Source organism: Archocentrus centrarchus, chromosome 2, assembly GCF_007364275.1.
Source record: "Archocentrus centrarchus isolate MPI-CPG fArcCen1 chromosome 2, fArcCen1, whole genome shotgun sequence".
NCBI lineage: Eukaryota > Metazoa > Chordata > Actinopteri > Cichliformes > Cichlidae > Archocentrus > Archocentrus centrarchus.
The window spans coordinates 20,780,891-20,805,866 of record NC_044347.1 but is presented as its reverse complement, the minus strand read 5'-3'; the positions used below and the strand labels follow the sequence as shown (position 1 = coordinate 20,805,866).

The 24,976-nt window shown below is 40.4% G+C and overlaps 2 protein-coding genes across 2 annotated transcripts in view; one reads left to right on the top strand and one right to left on the bottom strand.

Moving 5' to 3' along the window:
* The window catches only part of cab39l (calcium binding protein 39-like), a 23,287-nt gene extending 15,672 nt beyond the window's left edge, over nt 1-7,615 (top strand). The window contains exons 4-9 of the mRNA XM_030746541.1: nt 50-168; nt 285-453; nt 1,652-1,711; nt 4,020-4,085; nt 4,214-4,357; nt 5,045-7,615. Coding sequence (XP_030602401.1) covers nt 50-168; nt 285-453; nt 1,652-1,711; nt 4,020-4,085; nt 4,214-4,357; nt 5,045-5,224 — 738 coding nt within the window. The 3' untranslated portion in view covers nt 5,225-7,615. The remainder of the gene's footprint in view (nt 1-49; nt 169-284; nt 454-1,651; nt 1,712-4,019; nt 4,086-4,213; nt 4,358-5,044) is intronic.
* Nucleotides 7,022-24,976, bottom strand: cdadc1 (cytidine and dCMP deaminase domain containing 1). The gene is made up of 11 exons (XM_030746528.1): nt 24,368-24,976; nt 15,720-15,820; nt 15,393-15,570; nt 14,218-14,515; nt 12,047-12,253; nt 11,843-11,943; nt 11,370-11,419; nt 9,517-9,686; nt 9,240-9,429; nt 8,920-8,968; nt 7,022-8,778 (listed from the first exon to the last, which is right to left on the bottom strand). Exons 1-11 carry the CDS (start codon nt 24,465-24,467, stop codon nt 8,678-8,680), a joined length of 1,545 nt encoding a protein of 514 aa, XP_030602388.1. The 5' UTR covers nt 24,468-24,976; the 3' UTR covers nt 7,022-8,677.

The window sequence follows — 24,976 nt, the reverse complement described above, 5'->3', positions numbered from 1 at the left end:
ATGTGCTGTTATTAAGATGTATAGATCGGTTTCTTGTGCGTGTTCCCAGGGGAAGAAAGACGTGTGCCAGATCTTCAACAACATCCTGAGGAGGCAGATTGGGACGAGGAACCCCACTGTTGAATATTTCTGTTCCCATCAGGAGGTCCTTTTCATACTGCTGAAAGGGTGAGATAAACACGCAGTGCACATGCTGTACTCAGTCTAATGGCGTCTTAACACAATATCTGTGGCTTCTAGCACAAGGGGGTGACACGTTACTCTCTCTCGTACTGTGTTTGAAGATATGAGACACCTCAGGTAGCGCTGAATTGTGGGATCATGCTGAGGGAGTGCATCCGCCACGAGCCGCTCGCCAAGATAGTTCTTCATTCGGAGCATTTCCACAGTTTCTTCAACTATGTGGAGATGTCCACCTTCGACATTGCTTCTGATGCATTCGCCACCTTCAAGGTAACTGAATTCTTTCTTTTCATTGCTCGTATGATACACTAGAGTCCGACTGAATTTGGATTGAATTGACCAACATCTTATGCAAGTGTCATTCGATTTTCTTTGACATTTTTGTTCCAAGTAGCCAAATTCTTCTGGCTCGGTGGCCTCAGAATCTCACGTCTGCTTCTTTATGGACAATGTGGTCCTGTTGGCTTCATCAGGTGGTGGCCTCCAACTTGCAGTGGAACAGTTTCCAGTTGACTATGAAGCGGATGGATGGATGGATGGATGGATGGATGGATGGATGGATTTTTGTTCCCCACATAATCTTAGAAAAATGAAGGAATATTTTGAGTGAAAACAGACAACTTAAGTCAGTTTGATGCAAGTTTGCTTTTGCGTTTTTTTTTTTTTTTTTTTGCAGACACGTGACTGTTAATCATGTGACATTAATTTGTTGGTCATCTTGGTTGTGTCAAGGTGACAGTGTGGGGTCAAGTGAATAAGTCCCCAGTCACACAGGCCTAAAGACCGGACAGTGACCATCTGGCAACCACCCATTGTGAGAGGAAAATGAGTATTCCCCAAGTTGCAATTCCCCAGTTGCAAGTGGTTGCTGGAAGTTCATGACAGTTGCGGAGAAAATGATTCCTAAAGCCCCAGTCACACAAGCTCAGCGAAATCCTTTTTTTTTTTTTTTCCTTCCCTTTCCCTAGCGAACCACCTGCCACTAGGGAAGAATATATATTCCCTGACCGGTTGGCAAAAACCTTGCGATTGCTTTGATCACTGGCATACGATTGTAGTTTGAATGGAAGTGACTGACTTGTCTACGAACTCTGTTCAGCTGCTCTGAGCTGTAGTGAAACTGTGTGCCACTCAAACTGGAAACTGGAAACTGATGGTTGTATTACATCCAATATGGTGGACAAATCTTGAGCAGCATGTGCATGATGTCACATGAGAAACCTTAATATTAACTTAATATTAAGGTTTTTTTAAATTTATTTATTAATGACTTCGCTAAAAACTAGAGTTTGGCCTGTGGAGATTTCTGAAGGCACAATTGTGTATTTCCATTTTCCATTATGAATAGTGCACCCTAGAGTAATGTGGTCTGCTGATTTTGTGATGGTGCAGAAAGTATGCATTTCCTGTTGTTCATTAATGTGTGAATCCATCCATTAAGATGCATTTTTTCTGTCTTTGTTCACAGGACCTCTTGACGAGACACAAAGTGCTTGTGGCTGAATTCCTCGAGCAGAACTACGATGCTGTGAGTGCTTTGACTTACAAACACATTTGCATATCTGCAGCCCCCCCCCCCCCCCCCCCCCCCCAAAAAAAAAAAGTTAGTCTGGGATTATTGCAAGCTGCCACACACATTAATGCATGTTTGCTTTGCTATTTTGAGCAAACATTGCCAATATTTAACCATTTCATCATAACCAAAACCACACACTCAGGTCAGTCACTCAGCTCTGTTTGCAAACACTGTCCATTGCTCTGAATGACTCTATATGAGGAAATGTACACGGATACATAACTAGATCCGGTATCAGTCATTAGCGGTGCTCAGTGGCCCAGTCACGTCACACACAGGCATTCACGAAGCCTTGTAAGAGACTATTCAGAGAGCTGGCAAAGAACTTGGAAGTAAAAAAAAACAAAACAAACAAACTTAAATTTCTAGGAAAACTGCACAACTCCTCTCAATGTCATAACGGCTTTCAGTACAAAGCTCCAGAGGCAGAAGGGCCCCTCTCATGAGCAGAGGCCCCGGGGGTCTCAGCCTGAAGAAACCCACACAAAACTGCCTTTTTACCTGGTATGTGTGCTGTGAAACCTGTCAGGAGATGTCGCTGCAGGCTCAATAGAGTCCCCCCCACCCCCAAACAAAAAAAAACGTCATACTAATTAGATTTTGGTGGTAAATTTATGACCACACACACAGTTTCTTGTTCTGTGACATAAACTTGGTGATATGTTTGTCAAAATCTTATAATGGCGTAATGTAATGTCACTTTAAGTTTTAAAATAAACATCATCTATTTATACTTCTATTTAATTCAACAGTTCAGAGCCAAAGATGCTGAAATGCATAAAAAAAAAACCCAAAAATTGAAAAAGAAGAGTGAAAGCTGTAATACACTTAACATGCTGATTTACTGGAGTCTGGCGTCTATGGTTTGGAGGAAATGGAAAAAAGGGGCTTTTCCCTGTTCACCCACTTCCTCTTTGTCACATGCATTCAGTTTGTGCAAGTCCAAGCAGCTTTGGTTATTTTGGATGTAGTGCAGCGGATAAGTGAAACAATCTTTCAAATGTGGATAAAAGTGCCGGGAAGTGCACATAAGTTCTTCTGGAGTCATTTATTTGAAAAGGGGTGCCAATTTATTCCTGCGCAGTTCAATGCAATTTATGCTGCTGTTGCATTGCTCAGTGCTCTCACGCTCATGTTGTGGAAATTTGATCTAAACTGAGGTGCACACAACCAGATTGCCTTTGTGATGGTAAATAAAACTCACAAAGAGGCCAAACAACCATACATACAGCATGACAGCAGTCTGCATGCTTTTTTTGCCAGAGAGATTGTGAGCCTAGAATATTTATAGAGACAAGTTATCTATCAGCCATGGTCCCAGAATACTTTCGGAACATTGTGTGCAAAAGATAACTCACACATCAACATGGGGTATTTCCGAAAGATTACATGGAGGCAGAATAAGACAGTATAGAGCTTCTCATTAGTGGTCACCTTGACACAGAAGTAGCACAATCTTAAAAATTTCCATTATATTGTTGGGGGGGGGGGGTTATACAACATACTTCATTCACCCAAGCATTTTTTTTTATCCTACGCCCAAGTGCTTTCTATCAGAGACCAACTCAGAGTTCAGTATCTTTCCCACGGTTACTTTGGCATGCAGGATCGAACCACCAACCTTCTGATTAGTAGGTGACCTGCTCTACCTCCTGAGCTACAGCCACTTGCACACTCTGTCATCTGTTATTATTAGATGACAGAGAGAGAGACCAATAATCATAAACTTAAGAGGCAAATGGGAAGGTGTCCTAAATATAGGAGAATGAGAATGGACATAAACCACTGATTCCCAACCTTTTTTTTTTTTTTTAAAGACATTCATTGTGTAGGTCAGTTTGGTAAACTTTGCATTCATATTACCATTTGGAGGGAAACCCCAGCCATGTATCTACTACATATATATGGAAAAATATTTTAAATATTAGAATATTTTCTATATAGGTATGTATTTCCCAAATCCTTCCATCATTTCAACTGATTCTTACCTGTCACTATTAAGATCATTTTCATGTACTGTTTGCATTAGCCTAGCCATGTTTGACTTTTTATTTATTACTAAGCTACATATTTTAACCATTACTGAGATTTTTTTCCTAAAGCTGTACATTTTAGCTAAGCTGTTTCTGTCTTTTATCTTGTTTAGTATTATTTTTCAGTCAAATTCAAAATCAGACTTTTTTGCAAATCACTACATTAAACTAGAAGCCAAAAGTCTAAATTTTGATCTCAGACTGTTTTGTTTTTCATTTCACTGCAGGTGTTTGCAGACTATGAGAAGCTGCTGCACTCTGAGAATTATGTCACCAAGCGGCAGTCTCTAAAGGTTTGGCTCTGACTCATGTTCATTTAAATTTACACTTAAACTTCACATTTATTTTTTTTAACCTTTTTTTTTTTTTTTTTTTTAAATAAATAATTTGTCACTTTGTTCTAAAATGATCTCCCTTCCAGCTTCTGGGAGAGCTGTTATTGGACAGACATAACTTCACGGTCATGACGCGTTACATCAGCAAGACGGAGAATCTCAAGCTGATGATGAATCTGCTCAGAGACAAGAGTCCCAACATCCAGTTTGAGGCCTTCCACGTCTTTAAGGTAAAAATGCAGAGCAGAGACATTCAATTTGAAATATTGAAATGGAGAGCATATTTCTCCCATATTGGCTGCTCTTTATTGGCTCCCTGTTAAATTCAGAATTGAATTTAAAATCCTTCTAATATAGAAAATCACACATAGGATGGGGTCTGATTATTAAGATCTAAAAAGACCTCATAGTACTGTATTATCCTAACAGAGCACTTCGCTCTCAGACTGCTGGCTTTCTTGTGGTTCCTAGGATACTTCAGAGTAGAATGGGAGGTAGAGCCTTCAGCTTTCAGGCCCCTCTTCTGTGGAACCAGCTCCCAGCTTGGATTCAGGAGACAGACACCCTCATTAGTTATTAATCTCTGGCTCTCTTCCACAGTGTGTCTTTTGTCCCGTCTTCCTCCCCTCAGCCCTAACCAGTCACAGCAGATGACTGCCCCTCCCTGAGCCTGGTTTGTTGGAGGTTTCTTCCTGTTAAAAGGGAGTTTTTCCTTCTCACTGTCACCAAATGCTTGCTCGTAGGGGGTTGTTTAAATTGTTGGGTTTTCTCTGTAATTATTGTAGGATCTTTGCCTTACAATATAAAGCACCTTGAGGTGAATCGGCCCTATATAAATAAAATTGAATGTAAATGCAAATAAATGTAGTATTTAAATGCAATTAAAATTTCTTCCTCTTTTTTTCCTTTTGTTCAAGGTGTTCGTAGCAAACCCCAACAAGACGCAGCCCATCATTGACATCCTGGTCAAGAACCAGACCAAACTCATCGATTTCTTGAGCAACTTCCAGAAGGACCGCACAGATGACGATCAGTTCAACGACGAGAAGACCTACCTTATCAAACAGATCAGGGATCTGAAGAAACCGGCTTCCTAGAGAAGCTTCCCTTCCTGCCCTCTACTTCAACTTTTTATCAATAGGAAGACATAGAAAAAAAACACATTAACAGTAATGGCTACTCTATTTAAAAGAAAATTCTTTGAGACATTATTTGTCTTTTTTTTCCTCCTCTTTGTCAGTTCATTAAAAACTTGTGAAGAGTAGTTTTTAATCACTGATCTTTCTTTTGTAAATTTTTGTTTTTCATGGCTTTTTTTTTTTCTCTCTCATTTCATCTGTAGCATGTAGTGCCACAACTCATGGTGTTGGAGGCAGCTGATTTGCTTTGTTGGGGAGAACCAGGGGTTAAAAAGCTTAGGCCAAAATGCTCCAGTGGCCGAGCATTTTCTTTAATCTTATCAGCTTTTGCAGATGCTCCATTAGCTTCTGCTTACAAGTTAATTTGTAAATATTTAAAGGAAGTAGCTGGAAATCAGAAAAATAATTTTTGGAGGTGTGTGGTGGGGATCAATATGTCCGGTTAGGTCCAGGTGAAATATATTTTACAGTGAGAAGATCTTCATTGCTCAAAGCTTTTTTTCTCTTTTATTTTTAAAGCCAAATGACAGTAAACAGTAAAGCTCAGCAGCCTATAAGAATATATTGGGGTTATTCTTGAGTTCATGAAGTCATGAATTTATGTACAAAAATGTAATATGATGTTCTTTCAGATGAGTAAATTCAAAATTTCTCTGAAAATATTATCACCCATATGACCTCTGCCCTTAAATCTACAGTGGCCCTGATGCTCCACCACAGTTTCCATCTGGTAGCCTAATAACTCATTTCTGTGGCAGCAAATCTGTGATTGTTTAAAAAATCCAAAAGGCCCGCATCACTTGAGGGTTTCCCACCAAGATGGAGAAAAGTCATCTTCCTCGCCAGTGTAAAGGCTGAGCTCAGCTGTGTCGTTCTAAATTACTCCGACTTCTTGAGAAAAAAACGATTTCAGTTCGATTTCACTGCTGGCTTAAAAACAAAAATCTTAAAAATGAAGGAAAAAAAAAAAGGTAACTGACACCATTTTGATCACTGGTTCTCTTTGCTGGTGGCTAATAGCACTTTCTGTATGTCTTTAAAAAAAAAAAATAGAGATTCAAGATTCAATTTTTTTTTTTAAAGCTGATCACTGTTTTCACACTGCTTGATGGTATTTTTTGTTTTTATATATATATGTAGTTTCATTTCTCATCGTGTACAGTTTTTGGTTTGAGTGCCATTGTGAGTGCGAACATTGATCGTTAGGAGGCACTTTGCTGTGTGGAGGAGAGATGCTGGCTGTTTTTGTTTCACTCCCTTTTCTTTCTGTACTGTAATAGATGTTTTGCTCTGGTTTGGATCTGACGTTGGTATCAGAAAGGAAGAAAAGATTCAGAGGTGCCTTTTTTTTTTTTTTTTGGTGTGTTTTCCCTTCTCTTCACTCTTCTTTTTGTATTTGCAGTATCTTTTTAGGGGGAGCTTAATTATTCTGTTGATGAAAATATGCTCTGATAGAACATATTGTGATTAAGCAGTGAACCTCTTAACTCACTATACCGGAGTTCCTTTGTCGTTTGAAACCTTTTAAACTCTTCGCAGCTCATCAAGCTGCCGTTGCCATAGTTTGTTGGAAAAAGTAGAGCCGATCCAACATGTGAAGTGCAAACTCGGTGGGAAACAGAGCGAGGCCAAAGCTGACCTGCAGCAGTGGTTAAATGTAACTGTGGAAAAAAATGAAAATCCACATTTAGTTCAAACAGACTCAGCAGAATCAGTTAAGTTTAAAACAGCTTTGATTTTTTTTTTTTTTTTTTTTTAGTCTTAAATCAATCATTAACATCTCCTCCTTTAACAAAAAGATTCCGAGACTAAAGTTTGGAAGTGTTTGAATTTATTTTCCAGTTGATATTTGATGAGCATTCACAGAAATTTTAAAACAAACCGGAAATGGAGTCGTGATAAATCTCTCAAGTAAAGCCTAAACCTTTGTCTTGAATAATTAAAAACAGTGAGTTTAAATGGAAGACTTAAACACATTAAAGGCTGTTCTGCTCTTACTTTTCATCTAGGATCAAAGAAAAAAATGAAAAAAATAGTTCTCCATGCTTTGTCTTTCTGGATGACAAAACCAATACCAGCCATTTCAGATGCCATAGGTTGTGATCAAGTATATCATGATATAACATGAAATGCAAATGTAAGCCAACCAGCTTCACATCAGACTTGAGCCAAATAATACTTGTTTGATGCCTGTTTTACAACTATGAGCAACTTTTGTCAAAGTAAAATTAAACATTAAACACCTGGTGTCCTCTGAAAGCAGCCACCTTGTTTTCCACTTTGATGCTGTTGTACAACATTCACAACAAATAAATAAAATTAAAAAAAAAAAAAAAAGATGGGAATGCATGCTTTGCCTGTGTGTGTTCATTTGTCACGTGTTCATGGGCAGATTGTATACATTTACAGATGCTGATCATCTGCAGAGACTCGTATTTTCCAGATTATGCCGAGTGGCTCCACAGTCTCGCTGTCTTCCTGTAATTTGGACTCAAGTTACAAAAACACTGACAGTTTGTTATTGTACCTGCAGGAAAACAAAACAAAAAACATACCGGGTGCTTTCGTGCAGAAAATTAAAGCTTAAACTTAACAAGATTCCTCAACATTGAATAAATACATAAAAATAACGACATCAAAGTAAAGCTGAATTCCTTCGTGCTCCAATAGCAAATCTTCCTGTTAAAACGAGCACGCTTTCTCTCTGCTCTCCAGAATATGTTTTTTGATTTTCTTTCAAGCAGAATCTACACATTGAACAAATTTCACTTTAGTGCATTTTTGCTTCCATCCAGATGGCATTCAAAAGAATAAAGGTCTAAAAAAAAAAAACATCTTTCAAACACGCTCACAGCAGCTGCCTTCAAAATAAAAGCATCAATAATTCTTTTAAACCGCCCTCTACCTTGAGCACCATCCTGGACAAACAAGAGCTACATCTATTTAAACCGCACACATTCTCATTGTTTATATTTTTTATAATGGGCTACTCCCACTTGTTTCAAAAACCGCAAAAAAAATCTACACATCACAGTTTATTTTACTATTTAAAATATATTTTGTAGTACTTTTGTTTACACACTTAAAATTGTCTATAGTTTCTGTACTTTTTTTTAAAAAAATCTTTGATGCATCCATCCAGCCTCTCTCAGCAATGTCCCTTTGAGGTCATTGCATTGCATTAATTTCAGTTTGTTTTAATCTCTCCACCCACATGATGACTGGACTTGTAAAAGATACAGATGAGTGAAATTACACATGGCACAGATTTGATACTCCAGAGGGACAACACTTAGCTGTATTTATACAGCTGTGAACGATGAAATCTGTGGCACGTGAACTCAAAAATGTGGTTCTGTGGGGATTTTTTTGGGACATGGATTTATCCACGAATCCATCAACGGTCCATGTTCAGCTGGCAGTGGGTGATCCGCAGGACCTGTTGGTGCACAGCTTCTTGTTGCTGAGGCTCTCATTCTCAGTCTGTCTCCTGTGCTTACCAACACAACCATCTGCAATAAAAGGTACTGCAGTTAAAACATGGGACGCTTTTTTAAAATAAGGAAAATTAGCTGATTTTTATTCCTTTTCCTAATTTATCTGTGGAGATTATGCTTTTTTTTTTTTTTCTTTCTTCATAGGATGTCACTTACTGGCAAGGTGGGAGGGCAGCACTGAGGAAACCAAAGGGCTTCTTTGCCACTGTGAGGACAGATAAATGTCAGATTCTTTAAGGACATATTAGCCTCATCTTCAAGAAGCAAGACATCCAAAAGCTGCTGAGTCAGATCTCCTTATGCACCAGAATAAATTAAAACATATCTCCCTTCTCAACATATTCTTTCATCCAAATCTACTGCACGTTTGCTGAAGAAATTACCTCTTTCAATAGCCTGGACTTGACTGCAGCTGGAGTAATTGAGTATAAAACAGAAACTAGAGGGAACAAAAAAGAAGCACATAATCTACTCACTATGAACTTGCTGATGTTCTTCAGGCTGCTGAATTGCAGGTAGGAAATGTCTCCCTTATCTTTGTCCCTGTCCTGATCGGAGGTGTATATGTGTGTGATGCCGGCACCTCTGATCAGAGGGACGCACTCATCACATGGACATTTAGTTACAAAAAGCATGGTGGGCTCCTCTGGTTTGATGTCTCGTGTCCTGAAAGCATCGAAAGGAACGCCTATCAAACAATGATCAACACCGATTTTCTACATTCATCTGCATCCATATCTAGCATGTTCTGACCTGAAGGTGAGGGCGTTCTGCTCTGCATGGACAATGTATCTGTATTTGCGTCTCTGGCGGTCCTCCTGTTTGTTGTCCATCTGAGGGTACTCGGCATACTGCGAACCTGCGGGGTAAGCGTTGTACCCACAGCCCACCAGGTACAGCTGACCTGTTCCGTTACAGCCAGCCTGCAGAGGAGATTTCAAAATGCTACGTTAACAACATCAGCGTGTGTTACATCTACCTGTAGGACTCCTGATGAGAAATAATACACATAAAAAGCCTGTAACTGTTGGAAAACCAGCAGGAGAGATAATGACCAGCTCCATGACTGCAAAGGAAGCATTCTCTAAAAACAATGCACTAAATGCAACATTTGCACAGTGAACTCTGTTAGCAGTACAAACTCAGCTTCCTACAACACTCTTAGCTCCGCTTTTGGGTAACACACCCCATCACATTGAAAAGGATTTCTACAGACAGAAGCATGGATACACCATGGGCTCCCCAGGGTCATCCACTGTAGCCAACCTTTACATGGAGGAAGTGGAAAGCAAAGATCTTGGCTCCTCCAAAGGGATGGCACCTAGCGCCTGGTACAGATGGAAGCATCAACACTGAACTTTACCGAAAGTCCACGCACACAGACCAGTACCTACTTTTGATCCAGTGTGCTTCAGACCCAGCTGCACTCTAAGACAAAAACTGGTTCATCCCAGTGGACAAAACTCCCAAACACAAGCTAAGCAACAGTGTGTGCTGTGCAGTGCAGTGAGGAGTGCTCGGACGTCTGCATTGGAGAAAGCAAACAACCTCTTCACAAACGCATGGCACAACATAGAAGAGCCACCTCGACAGGACGAGACTCAGCTGTACTTCTGCATCTAAAGGGCACTCTTCGAGGAGGCCAGTCTTCACATTTTGGACTGGCAAGACAGATGGTTTGAAAGAGGAGTTAAAGAAGCCACCTATGTCCACTGTGAACAACCGTCACTGAACACAGCAGGTGGATTACGACACCACCTATCAGCCACCTACAATGCAGTTTTGAGATTCCTTCCCAGGTGCCCCAACCCCCCAGCTCACCTTACTTCAGGTGACCTCAAGAGGTCACATGACAGGGGGGGGGGGGGGGCAAGGTCTCACCGTAGTTTCACCTGAAACCCCTGGTGGTAATGACCCTTTCAGAAGAATCAGTTTTCTAAGTTATAAGGTTTTTTTTTGTCAGTTTTTGACCAATGAATCATTAAGTTGACCTTGAAGACCTCAGTGGATGTAAGCCAAATTTGAATAGATTGTTATCATGATCCCACTCTACACCCCTACAAAGTTTGATCAAAACTTTTCAAGCTATCGTGTTTACAAACTGAATAACATACACTTGACAGCACACACTATCAACAACATAAGCTCCTTAGTGGTGGCAATAAAGGGGAACTCAAGACTTTTGTACCACTTTAATAAATATTTTTATGGCATAATAATATCACTATCACTGTCCAGAGAGAACACCCACTACTGAGGAAGGTGTTAGAATTTATTATGGGCTCATCATCATGACATGGAAGCTGACTAGAAGGATTTGTCATAAGCTGTTTACTTGAAACAGCACACTGCATCCACCCACAATGAAAACATCAACACTTTAATACAATCATCCCATAAATGGATTTATTTAATCCCATTTTGAGCAGACCAAAAAACCTCCCTCCATACGAGGCTGATGCTATTAGTTTTTGACCATTTGTCACTCTGTAACCTTCACAGAGAGTCTCAAATCCTACCTGAACCAGCAACAGACATACTAACATTTTTCTCCTGAGAAGAATTAATAAGTCAAATCAACTCATAAGGAAGATAGCTGAGCTCACCGACTGTCCTTTGGCCCAGATAACAGCACCCACACCCACTTTATGATCCTCTGAAATGAAAACAACAGTTATGCAAGTAAGAAGCCAGAAAAAAAAGGCAAACTGTTGACAGGAACTTTGTTAGAAATGTACACCTGAATAAGAATAGAGTATGCTATATGTATATATTTGTACATTTTGTCCCGTCTCCCACCCCTCACCCCTAACCTCTTGCGGCAGATGACTGCCCCTCACTGAGCCTGGTTCTGCTGGAGGTTTCTTCCTGTTAAAAGGGAGTTTTTCCTTTCCACTGTCACCAAGAGCTTGCTCATAGGGGGTTGTTTTGACTGTTTGGTTTTCTCTGTAATTATTGTAGGGTCTTTACCTTACAATATAAAGCGCCTTGAGGCGACTGTTGTGATTTGGCGCTATATAAATAAAGTTGAAACTGAATTGAACTGAATGTGAATTACTCTATGAATAACCAAACACACCTGTCCTGTAGGCCAGCAGCCTGGCCTGGATCATGCAGTGACGAGCCACTTCTTGGGGCACTTCTTCACGACAAGGAGGCAGTGATGATGACGAGTGTTCCCTAGGTCACAGAAAAGACACGATCAAACGACTGTTGAGTACACGAGCACGAAGGTGTCCATTCTTAAAATGAATGAAAACAGATGAACTCGATAGTGTCTCACCTGTAGAAGCCGTAGGGTTGTTGCGGCACCCCAGCAGCCACTGCAGCTAAAACTTCCACCAGCTCCCTCATGTTGTTTCTCAGGCTGGAGAAGTAAGGCTCCACACAGAAATTCTCCAGGCCCATGTGCTTCAAGATCTCTTGATGCTGCTGAGATGTACCAACCAGGAATTTTCTGGAGAAATCTCTCAGGTATCTTGTGCGTTCTCTGGAAAAACAAAACAAAACAAAAACAACCCCACAGGATATTTCTGTTAAATGAGTTGAAAATCCAACTTTGGTCTTCCAGCAGTTTCACAATTTGAGCTCACTTAACTCAGCAAAATGTCTCCAAAAAACATCTTAGTACTGTTTGACTGCCAAATTAAAGACGAAAGAGGTTCTCTAATTATTACTGCAAAATAATCTTTAAATTGTGCCTCATCCAGCTTTTCCTGCCCTTGATGGTTGGAGTCTGACTAGAGGTTAAACTGGGATGTAACAGTGTTCCAGTACCTTTAATTAATAAGCAAAAGAAAAAAAATGTGCTGGGTAGTTTCATACATAATTACATCATTCTTTTTTGGGGGGGCTGTCATGTTTGGCAGTTTTTGCAATCGGAATGATGATCCGAATGCGCTATTGTACCAAACATATTTGCTTTTACAAAAAGTGCTCTATAAGTTTTCTATAGGCTATTCTTGTTAATTCTATTTTTATTTTTATTTTATTTATTCTTGCCAGATCTGACAGGCAGGGAAAGAAGAAGAGAGATAGAGAGCAGAAAGAAAAAAGAGAAAGAAGAAAAAAAAAGGGGGGGGGGGCAGGAAAAAAAATAGAAGATAAAAGCTACACACACACAATGTATGTGTGTTCCTCTGTCATCGAACACACTCAATAATGGGGGCATGAAGCCACAACCACCCCCCTCGGGATCCAGAGGCAAGCAGGGAAAGGCCCAGGGGACCCGGGTCATCCACGGCCCACCAGGAGCACAGAAGACCCAAGGCCACACATCCCAATGGCAACCGTGCGCACACCCCAGAGGAGGAAGACCCCAGACGGAGCCCCCACGATCAACGGGCAAGAGCCCAGAGAGCCAGAGGCAATGAGCCGCCCACCCCACCGGTGGTTAAATGTTTTGATGCACTTTATGACACTGCACTGTATTGTATATGATGGCATAAATATATGGGTTACACTGTTTGACTGATTTATATAATAAGCTGCTTTATTTTTTCTCTTTTCTTGAGTTATCCTTCTGCCGCTTCAGGCTCTGTGTGTGCCCATATAAAAAAGGGTGTTTGACGGGTCAAAGAGGTCACAATCCCTGTGAGTGCCACCTACTCCAATCAGAGATGCTATCAGACGATGATAAAAATCTATAAAGAAAATTAAAAAAAGAGTAAAATGCAACAGTGTTGCAAATAAGACAGGAGATTAATGCTGCAGAAACTCGTTAATCTTGGGATTTATCACACAGAACAGTAAAATAAACTTTTTTAACTTGAGTTAATTGTTTTAGTGCTGAATGCGCTCTCAGTGCTGCTGTTTCTTTCTTTCTTTTTTTTTTGGATACATTTAAACATTAAATGTTACTCAGTGGGTTAAGGTCTGACTCATCCCACAGCCTAATAAAGGAGACGTGGAAAGTTTGTCAGCAGATAAAAGTGTAATTTTACTGACTGAACAGGTATTCTTGGCGTGTGTTCCAGTAGCTGCAATTCCTGCTTGTAAAGCTGACTTAGCAGCAGATTAGGATCAAGTATAAAACATTTCTACATTTTCTGCAACACCAACTGAATACGTGCGTGTAGATGTCCTCTTTTATGGACCCACTTTATTTCTTAAAATAGACTATTCATGTATTTTTGATATATTATTTGTCTTTTTGGAGTGTAATACAGCCCACATTTTGAAAATTACACCTTTATCCTTTTCATATCTGAAATGAAACAGCAGTATCTCCAAATGCAAGATGACACAACTAGACTGACAGTCAGTTGATTTGCCTTCAGAACTGCAGATTTTTTTTTGTGCGTGTGTTGAGCGACTGTTTGGCTATAATCGAAAACATACCAGCCAACTGAAAGTAACTTATTAAAATGAGTTTGGAAAGCCTCAGATTTCATCACCAAGCCTAAAAGTGCTACAGCAGCAATAAAAGCAGGTACTGTAAGTGCTGTAGGGCACCTGTTGAAGAGCTCCTGTGTGTTCTGCTCTGGATCATCATCAGTGATCCTCTCCATGAAGTCACAATCTCTGGACGTCTCAGTGACAAACTGTGCCAGGCCAGGTGCCAACGGCTGCAGCAGCACGCAGATGTGAGGACGGCTGTTGGACTTCAGTTTCTCTGTTGCTACAGCATCCAGTAAAGCTTCCTCTGAGATGGAGTGAGCTGGACTGCAGGAGCTTGAATGGTTTGTAGAGGCAGACTTCAGCAGGCTGATCTCAGGGTCCCCAGGCCAGAAGGAGATCTGACTGACTCCAGCTGCAGGAGAGCAAACAGCATCATTGCTTTTTATCCATCTTAGCCAACTTTGCCCAGGAATGAGAGAACACGAGTCCAAAGTTCAGCAAACTGCTGATGTAGCTTGATGCCCAACATTCAGTTTCATAATTCCGATAATGAAGTTTACGACAGTATGGAAACACCTGTATGACATATTCAGTCGCTCCATTACTTACACTCATAATAAATCCACAAATATATCATTAGGGTGTCAAAGTCTCTTCTGAGTGGGAAGAGAAAGTGGAATAAGTGTGTCCACTTCAATGTGCCATTCCTTGAATATGGAAATCAATGAGTTACTGTCTGATTATAAAGGTGCATGTAAAACTAAATGGAAGTAAATGAAAGAAGGTGGGTGCCGTCTTTTGTGTCGTCACCAGTTACCAGGAATGTGGCAGTTACTCAGACTGCAGCTGAGGTCGTGCTTTAAAGTGACGGTGTGTGTTTGGGTGTGTGTGTGTGTGTGTGTGTGTGTGTGTGTGTGTGTGTGTTTGGGTGTGTGTGTGTTTGGGTGTGTGTGTGTGTGTGTGTGTGTCATGCAATCATAATTAGTTATAACTGGAAGTGCCAAATGTCTTCACAAGTTACAATTTTTTTTCTCGCTTATAATGCAGGTGCTACCTAAGTAAAGCTTTACTTTTGCACCCCCAAAATAAAATTTGCTGCACAAAAGAAACCACTTCTTAGTAATTAACAAGTAGTTTCAATAAAAAAAACAAAAAAAAAAACAGTGGCATTAATATAAAGTATGTAGTTCTCACTGATCAAGATCTTGTGACAAAGAAGTACACTCATCCTGTGTGTTCTTTTTAGGCCCTTTCTAGTCTGTCTACTCATCTACACCTCCCCTCCTCACCATTGATGATCATCTTCAGGCACGTAGCGCAGGGTCTCCTTGAAAAGTACAGCTGACAGTCAGCCAGGCGGGCACCGTGCTGGATGATGGCTGCCTGTCCTGCGTGGAGCTCAGCTCCTGAACAGTAAAGTCCCACCACTTTGCTTTCCCGCACTACCACCAGACCCATTCCATGGAGCTGAAACACAGCAGATTCATAGCTATTAATATTACACACAGGTGCTAGTAGAGTGCCTCACTGTGGGGAATATTACATGTATAGTAGATGGACAGGAAATGCCCCCCCCCACCCAAGACCTCTTTTGTTTGTTTGTTTTTCAAACTGACCTGACTATCGTCATCCTGCTCTGATCGCAGCTGAGGGAATAACTCCATCCATAAACTCAGCAAGGTGAAGACGTTTACCTTTGACAGCCGGGGGCCATGACCTGGAGCAGAGACAAAAACAGAATACTTCCCTGAAAAGCTGCAATCACACAGGCTGGTGAGAGAATGTAGACTGTGAAGGCGAGTGCCCAGCGAGCAATGAACGTTCAGACAACGTTCAGTGAACGTCGCCTTGAACGTCTGGTGAACGTTCACTGACAACGTTCACCAGACGTAAATCTGCAACACCATGTGAACGTTCACTGAACATCTGGTGAACGTTCACTGACAACGTGCACTGAATGTTCAATGAACGTCTGTGAGGATGTTCAGTGACCGTTATACTTTTGATATTTCCAACATGGCATGTTGAATGTATTTTTAAGGTTTGCCTGTGAACATATGTCCTCCATTTTCCAGTGAGAATCATCCGCACTTGTATCAAACGTGAATATAGATTCCAGCCACTTAAAATTTACACTAAGCAAAGAACAATTTAATTTAACTGGTAGGGAAGAATTTTGCTGCAGTTTTATTTTATTTTTTTTTTTTGCAGAATAAGCCATTTCCCACAAAATTTTTAGATTTATGTGCACAGTTCAATTTGTAATGATCTATGATTCCATTTAAAGAAAAATCAATGTTAAAATATTTTAACTGCATAATTCAAGACTGCAAAATACTAGCAAATGTTTTCCACGTTTGACCCTACGTGCTTGCCTGAAACTAGTGTGTGAAGTGCAGGCCATAAGATCAAAGCATCAATAACAACCAAGGCAATGCAATGATTTGACAAACAATTATGCTTTAATTTTGTTTTTACTATATACATGTACATTTTCTAGTATGATAAACAATGTTTTTGGATCACCACTAAACACCACTAAACAAAAACACAAGTCTTCTACTCTACAGTAAAAGACTTGTTAGTACAGTGAACCCTCGTTATAACGCGCTTCACCTCTCGCGGCCTCGCTGTTTCACGGATTTTTTTAGTTCAGTTTTTTATGCTTTTTTTTTTTTTTTTAAAAGTGTATGAACGCGCATCGTGTTCTGCGTCCTGATTGGCTGTCAATCAACCTCTCTGTCCAGCACAGAATGTGTTCGGCTTGAAAACAGGTTTTGATCTTTGGTTTCCTTCTATAGTACTGTATAATAATTGTATAAAATAAAGCTGACTACTTCGCGGACTTCGCCTATCGCGGGTTATTTTTGGAATGTAACCCCCGCGATAAACAAGGGTTCACTGTACAGAGAAACAGGTCAAACTAGCAATGTTGCAGCTGCATAGTCCCGATTTAGGGTTTGTCCTCCTCATCATTCCTGTCCTGTCCTTGATTTGCCGACTTGTCTTTACGACACTTCGCATGTTTCAGCCAATCTCCCAACACAGCCTGGATCTCAGTATCACTCAGAGTATCTGACCCTTGGTTCTTTCGTACAGCCCCTGAAAAATATACAGACAAAAAAGAAATTGGAAGTGTGAATTTGTGTACCGTGGTTGGTATCAGGAGGCAAGACAATATGATTTTCATGGGCTATAGAGAAAAGTGCACAATGGCTAAAGCTTCAGTCTAAATTCTGACCTTTTAGTACTTACTAAATATCACGGCCACCAAGTGCTTGTGAGCAGAGAAATTTTTTTTGCCTATCCGTCCATAAAGGCTGTATTGTTCTGCAAGGTGGTTTGTGACGATTTTTGGCAAAATATTATAAAAAGCAGCTCTCAGATCCCTTCCTCCAATAACTGCCAGATGATGCACCTAAAATGTGAAACAATACAAAAAATGTAAAAGTCACTGTTTACACAGAAGGTAAAGGCTCATTTTCACTGTCATACAGTATCCAGCTTTATTGAACTTATTGTCCAAGACAGATGTCAATAAATTACGCTACCACTTTTTTTCTGACTGTTCCGGACTCAAGTGCCCGGTTCAGAGCTTCTAAGTCTTCTGAACTGGAGGCTGGAAGCGCGAGCTCATCCAATGGGTCCAGCTCTTCCACAGAATTATTAGCAGCCTCTTGGCATTGTTCAGGGCTATTGCCTTGACCTCCTCTATGGCCCTAAAAACTTTAAGCTGAAAGTTGTATTCTGAAAAGAATGAAAAGATCAGAGAAACGTAAAATATCAGTTGGTAAGTAATTATTACCTAGTTTCAATTAGGCAACAAGGAATCATGTTTCTGTTTAAAAGCACACAATTAATTCACTATTGCCCTACCGTTTTTGAAATTTATTTACAGAAATGCTATATATTTATAACGTATTATATGACATGATAGTGCACTCACTAGAAGTGTCCTCACTTCTTGTGCGTACTTTGTTTGTCACATTTACCTGATAGAGGAGTTCTCGTTCCAGATCCTGTTTCACTTTGGATGAAGTTGGTGGGCGTAGCTAATGGATGAATGATATGCCCGATAGGTGCAAATGGGTGGCGGGTGGCGATGGTAAGTGTGTTTGATGTGTTATGAAAATGACTGCTGGTGGTGGATGAAGTCGCTTGGTGACTTCTGATGATGGGCACTGCAGGTGGTTTAGGGGGAGCTGGTGGCTTAGGAAGGTTTTTCCTCGACTGTCTTTCCTCGTCCTCACTCTCAAAATCAATGTTAATTCGCCTGTAAGAAAGAAACATTCCATAAAAAATTACTACAACTTCTTTAAAGACATGAGAGGTTTAAATGGCTCCATATGACACATCATTATTACGACAAGGCAAACATACATGACCATTGTCTGGTTTCACAATGAATAATTGAGTAGACTTTTACTCTTTTAAAGTGAATGGTTCACACCTTAATCGTCATTAAATACTATATTTGTAGTGAGTGGTGAGGGTCGGGGACCGTCATGGCTATAATGATGCAGGAGTTCTCAGAAAGAACCAACTTTGATAGTCGCATGTTAGTTACGTGTAGTAAATGCAGGTTTTTTTTTTTTTTTTTTAAATCCAGCTCAAGGACATCACGAATCAGTATCTTCATAGCAGCGAACACTGTTAATATTAGCTGTAATTAAAAGAGGTTTATTATAGTAGATAAAGTAATGTTTTTTCAAATTAGTTCACATAATGACCGCTATATAAACTACCTTTCTTTTTCTTTTACCCCTACCCTCCTGGGCTTCTGGTTCCGTTTCTAGGTTTGAAACATCCTCGGCCAAGCGACACTTTTGTCGTGCTTTCAGGTAGTCATCTGAAAGATAATTTAAATAAAAAGTAATCATTAGTTTATTTGTCACATTTTCCAAAGAAATCATGCACAAATGCTCGGCTAGGCCAATGTAGAAGGTAAACCCATTAACATTCAAGAAGCAGAAATGTTGTCATGGTTAAAGAACAAAGCAATCAATTATCAAAATATTTTGATTTTTGAATAGCACTACTTACCATGGCGGTACAGAATCTTGATTTCATATGCATTCCACTCAGATGGGTCACTGACTTCCACTTTGTTTTTAGCCATCTTTTCAGCCATTGTACTTGTGTAATGGCTACCTGGCTACCAGCAGAGCTTATCATTGCCATGGATCCATGAAAAAGCCACAATGTCAACCTCTGTTGTAAGTTGCTCCTCACCATCGGTGGTTTGTTTGTGCTGGAACTCCACCACAGAGTAAGTATCTGTCTTCAGCAAGGTTCTTGCATCCTTAGGAAGATCGGTATGTCCACAATTCCTAAGAATTTTCAAAAGACTGCAGAAAGCAACCTGTTTTATTTGAAATTTCACTGCCCAGTCTGAGAGCTCATCACCCAAGCAAATGTCCTCCTCACTCTCAGTATCCAAGAAAGAAGAATCTGTGGAGCAATCTGGTTCTGATTCAGAGCTATGGCCAGTGTGAACAAATGATTCAGATGGTAAGTCAGAAGGATGACGGATATCATGTTGGTCAAAAAAGTCAGTGCCAGGTTCATTATCTGCAAACATCCCAAGCAGCGATACATTCACAGGTATACTTTTAGTGTCACCTTCATTGAGCATGCCATCATCATTGTTATTAGAATCGGAACTTACAACTGAATCACCAAGTATGCCGAGGCTGTCATGCTGAAATGCAGTATTATCAACCAGGATATTCATCAATTTCACTGTCATCATCTACACACTCAAATTTTCTTTTTGCAGCACGGCAAGCCTGCCTCCAAAGAGTCCATCTTGAGAATGAATCAGATTTGTTTGCCATTCTTAGTGATAGCCTAATGGTAATAAGCCACACATTTCAGAGTTCAATTTGATTAGCGCCAACTCAGGGCACACCAGCCCATTTGACTGAAAAGAATTTGTTTTTCAATGTAATCAGCACAATAATAAACGGAACTGGGAGTGCTGCTGTAACTGTGCTATTAGCTAGTGATCTGGATAATATTTTAAAAGGAAGAAGCCAAGGTCCAGTTATATCACGTGAAAAGATCAAATAACACAACAGGACATCTGCTATAAAGTAAAGATTCAAGCACAAAATTTAAAAGTCTCTAAGCCTGACTAAGCATCAATGCACGAATTACATGCATGATTAAGTCAAAATTCAGGTTGTAAACCGTATGGACATACATGTATGAGTACTATTTACAACGTGGCTCAGCCACGGTGGCCATCGTTTTCAAACAAAGCATGGTATTTACCGGTAATAAATTTTACTTTGCGTCCTAATAACTAGTTTTTGATCAAAATACAAACAGTGATAAATAAACTTACTTAACACTTTAGTTTTGGTCGGTGTAGAATATTGACTGTGCAGTGTGCACACAGTAATATTGAGCCTTCACAGATGCCGTGGTTCTGGGTTTTGCGCATGCATGCTGGGGGTTAGGTCATTGTTTTGTCCTGCCGTCGGTTGCCACTGGTTACCGCTATGTGAGCTGTAACGACTGACATTGTTCGTCATTAAATGGAACCAGGTTAACATCACTGTGATCGGATCCTTTCTTGCCACAACACACAACATGGTGTCAGAAGAAACTTGAAACTGATCACCAGCCTCTTGTGACAATAATAAAAAAGCCCATCCATGCAGCACCTGCCAGATTGCAAAGAATGATGATGAAGCTTCAAAAGTAGGACATCAACCTTGTCTACAAAAGTGGCAAACAGATGCACTTAGCTGACACGTTGTCAAGAGCACCGAGAAGCTCCACAGCTCAGTTTGCAGATGAAGTGGATGATTTCGATGTAATGTCTGTGAATTATGTGTCTTCAGCTCACTTGGAGGAATTAAAGGAGCACACTGCCACAGATATGACTCTTCAGACACTCAGCAGCATCATCAAACATGGGTGGCCCACCAAACAGCATGCTCTCTCACATACAGTACGTCCTTACTTCCCTTTTAGGGATGAACTTGCTATTGAGGATGGTATTGTGATGAAAGGACGGAAAACCGTAATCCCCCTTTCATTACACAAGACATATGTGGGCATACTTCACAGAGGACACCCAGGGGCAGAAGCCACCAAACGCAGAGTGAGAGGTATAGTGTTCTGGCCGACAATGACCAAAGACATTGATGAGGAAGTACAGGCGTGCTCTGTGTGTAATAGTACCAAATCGCATCAGCAAAAGGAGCCACTACATTTGCACCCAGTTCCAGAGTTGCCCTGGTCCACAGTGGCTGCTGATATTTTCGAATGGCGCAACAAGCAGTACCTGGTACTTGTGGACTCTTATTCAGGTTGGTTCGAGATCAACCTGCTTCACGATCTCACATCTGCTACAGTCATTGGCAAATTGAAACGCCATTTTGCAGTCCATGGATCACCTCATACTCTAATGCTCATACTCGGACAATGGTAGGCAGTTTACGAGCCAACGTTTCAAAGACTTTGCCAAAGAGTGGGACTTCTCTCACGTTACGAGTAGCCCTGAATACCCTCAATCTAATGGATTAGCTGAGAGAGCTGTCCGCAGTGCCAAGAGCCTCATGGAGAAGTCTTACAGAGACAAAACTGATGTCTTTCTCAAACTGGTGAACATGAGAAATGTACCTTGTGACACCATACTCGGATCTCCAGCGCAGCGACTCATGTCAAGACAAACACGCACTACGCTTCCTATCTCCAAGAAACTGCTCGTACCCAATATGTGTAATCCTGAGGAAATCAGTGCCCAGCTGCTCAACAACAGACTGACACAAAAGGTGTATTATGACAGAACAAGCAGGCCTCTCTGGCCACTATTGGACGGGCAAGTTGTCAGACTGCAAACACCAAAAGGCTTTGACCGCACTGGAACTGTTAAAGAAATGTGCAGTGAGCCTAGATCTTATTTGATCCAATCAGAAGGACAAACGTATAGGAGGAACAGGAGACACATCCTACCTGTGACTGAGGCTCTTACAGCTCAGGTTGATCCAAATGCCTCTGAGTATCAGGATACTAGCCCTATCTCAAAAAAAACACACCACCCTCCCACAGACACAACAGGACATGGACTCTGAGCATTGTAGGGTACAAATTCCAGCTACTGATCCATCCTTAACCACTGACAACAATCTCTACAGAACCCGCTCAGGCCGTGTCAGTAAGCCCAATCCTAAATACAGGGATTAGATCTCCATGTTTGGGTTAATTTGCTGTTAAAGTTATATGATATGGTTGCATTATATATATATATATATATATATATATATTTAAAAAAAAATTGTTGTTACTAGTTTCGTTGAAATTTCATCTTAGTTACTGTTATTCTGTTTTATGCATTTAAGGTCATGGTTATGATATATGTTGTTCAGCACAGGTCCAGAGAGTACAAGATGTGGTTGCCATAATACTGTTGAGATGATACAATTTGACTGCGTAATGTTTTATGACGATGGAGATTAGCTAAGGAAAGGGGATGTAGAATATTGACTGTGCAGTGTGCACACAGTAATATTGAGCCTTCACAGATGCCGTGGTTCTGGACGCTGGGGGTTATGTCGTTGTTTTGTCCTGCCGTTGGTTGCCACTGGTTACCACTATGTGAGTTGTAACAACTGACACTGTTCGTCATTAAATGGAACCAGGTTAACATCACTGTGATCGGATCCTTTCTTGCCACAACACACAACAGTCGGTTTCAGCTGAAATAAAGGAATATTTCTGGAGCTCGTAATTGTTGGACCTTCACTGGTAGTCGTGCGAAGAAATGGCAGAATGGCGTTGTTCGATCTCGTTCTTGTGGGTCTGATGGCGGTTGGTGTCTGATACCACGTAACTTCCTACGTAATCGTGTTGTTTGTTACGCGCAAAATTCAAACCTGGTAACTGTGAGGTACAGAAAAAAAAACGGGAAAAGTACAGATTGCTAAATAAACACAATTAAACCATAACCATAACCAACCTAACTATCGTTTTGTGTTTTTTAAAAAGCATTACCTAAATTGATGTGTTTTATATTTAGTTAACCCCTACAGAGGCGCCGACGCATCAATTTATGATTTCGTCGACTTCAGATGACGTAACAGCAGGACACTGATTCGCTGATTTCAATTAGAGTTGAAAATGCAGACTTCAAACTACGTACCAATTTTTAAATCATGCCATGCCTTTTCCTGTATATTATCCTCACGTTTGTGTGCAGGAGAAGGGCAGGAAGTTCTTGGGAGCAAAAACAACACACACACAAAACAAAAAACATGATCTTGTTCCCTATTGGATGGAAAAATGGAGCACAACAGCCAATCACAAAATTATATGGCAACGTACGGTATTTCGTTGCTGAGGGACAGGTGAAAGACTGATGATGTTTTGCATTGCCGTGGGATGGACAGAAAATCTTCTTTGGAGTAGCACAAATAATTTGTGTGGTACCTTATTGTGACACCTGATTATTCTTTAGTTGTACAGTTTTATTTTAGTTGTATTTTAATGTACTTGTAATTGTAATAACTGTTTTATTTTATAAATTTGTTCATATATTTCTGCGTATATCTTACATATTTTAAGAATATTACATGCTACATTTACATAAGCCACATTTTACAGAAACAGTTAGACATTATTTCCCAACGTTCACAGGACGTTCAGAGAACGTCAGGGGTGCACCAAGACAAAAAATGGAAATTTGGTGAAAAAGTATTGTTAACAACACTGCAGATGTAAAAGATATAACAACCGATGAAAGAAAAGCAGCAAAAAAATTTCCATGATGAATGAACGTTCAGTGAACGTTCACTGAACGTCAAGTGCTGAACATTGAACATAAGACTTTCAGGGGACGTTCAGTGAACGTCTTCTGAACCTTCGCTTGCTAGCTGGGTGGCTACTAATGTTTTCGTGGTTTAAAGGCTCCACCAAAGTTACCTCGGCCTGTTTTCATGTTTTGCAGTAATACTGAGCAGCATAAGCGTACTCAGCTGAGACTGTGTACAAAAGTAAACTATTTATTTTAAATATATACAAAGGCAGACATCTACTGATTAAGGATGGGCACTTCCTACACGTCTCGATAATGATTATGGGAAAACTGCCAAGATCAATGCATGCAAGATTTTATAATCTCAAAATAAAGGCTGTCAACCATGGCCCCTGTGTGATGATTCTCTACTAAACTGCCTCTCATAAAGCTGCGGTTTTATGACATGACAGAACAGAAAGCTATGAAGCTAAACAACTACTGCATGAACTTGCTCACCTTGTATTTTGCTGTCAGTTTGGGTGCTGCTGTCTCTTATTTCTCGACTTGGTTTGGACTCGCCCGGTTCGGCTCGGTTCCATGTCTGGCTTCCTTCCATTCAATCTGACAGCTGGATAACACAATATAATCTCTCGTCCCGGCGTTCAGCAAAAGACCGAGGTGAAGCTTTTTTAACCTTTCCACTGTGTCAAGTTGGATATGTACACAAATGCTGGTTTCAGCCGACGCTTTCAAAATAAAAGCCTTAAACGAAAACTTCGGTAAATAAAGTTGCACAGATTAAAAAAAAAATCCGGGCATGAATCTTAATTTGCAGTTTCAAAGTCATTAATTTTCTTTGCCGATTTAGCAAAGTCACGCTAAATTCCCCTTAGCTACGATAACCTTTAGCAACCAGCGATGTTTTACATACAGGCTGTGCTAATGTTACTAGCATAAACTCGTGTTTTCGGGACAAAATCTGTAGCATAACTTTGGACAGTTAACACATATTTGGTTGAATGTTACTTGACGTATTTCTATCATAAGCTGGAACAGCTACTCTCTTATTTTAAAGGAGAGTGGGCCGTACTCCTGCGACTTCGCTAATGGACGGTTTCTTGACAG

What these genes read in the sequence shown, in the direction of transcription:
- cdadc1 (XM_030746528.1), bottom strand. Translation starts at nt 24,467, where the DNA reads ATGGAAGGAAGCCAGACATGGAACCGAGCCGAACCGGGCGAGTCCAAA. An exon ending in AACTGACAGCAAAATACAAG is followed by an intron (nt 15,821 to 24,367) that starts GTGAGCAAGTTC and finishes TCTCTGCTCCAG; the next exon opens with GTCATGGCCCCCGGCTGTCA. An exon ending in CAGAACGCCCTCACCTTCAG is followed by an intron (nt 9,430 to 9,516) that starts GTCAGAACATGC and finishes CGATGCTTTCAG; the next exon opens with GACACGAGACATCAAACCAG.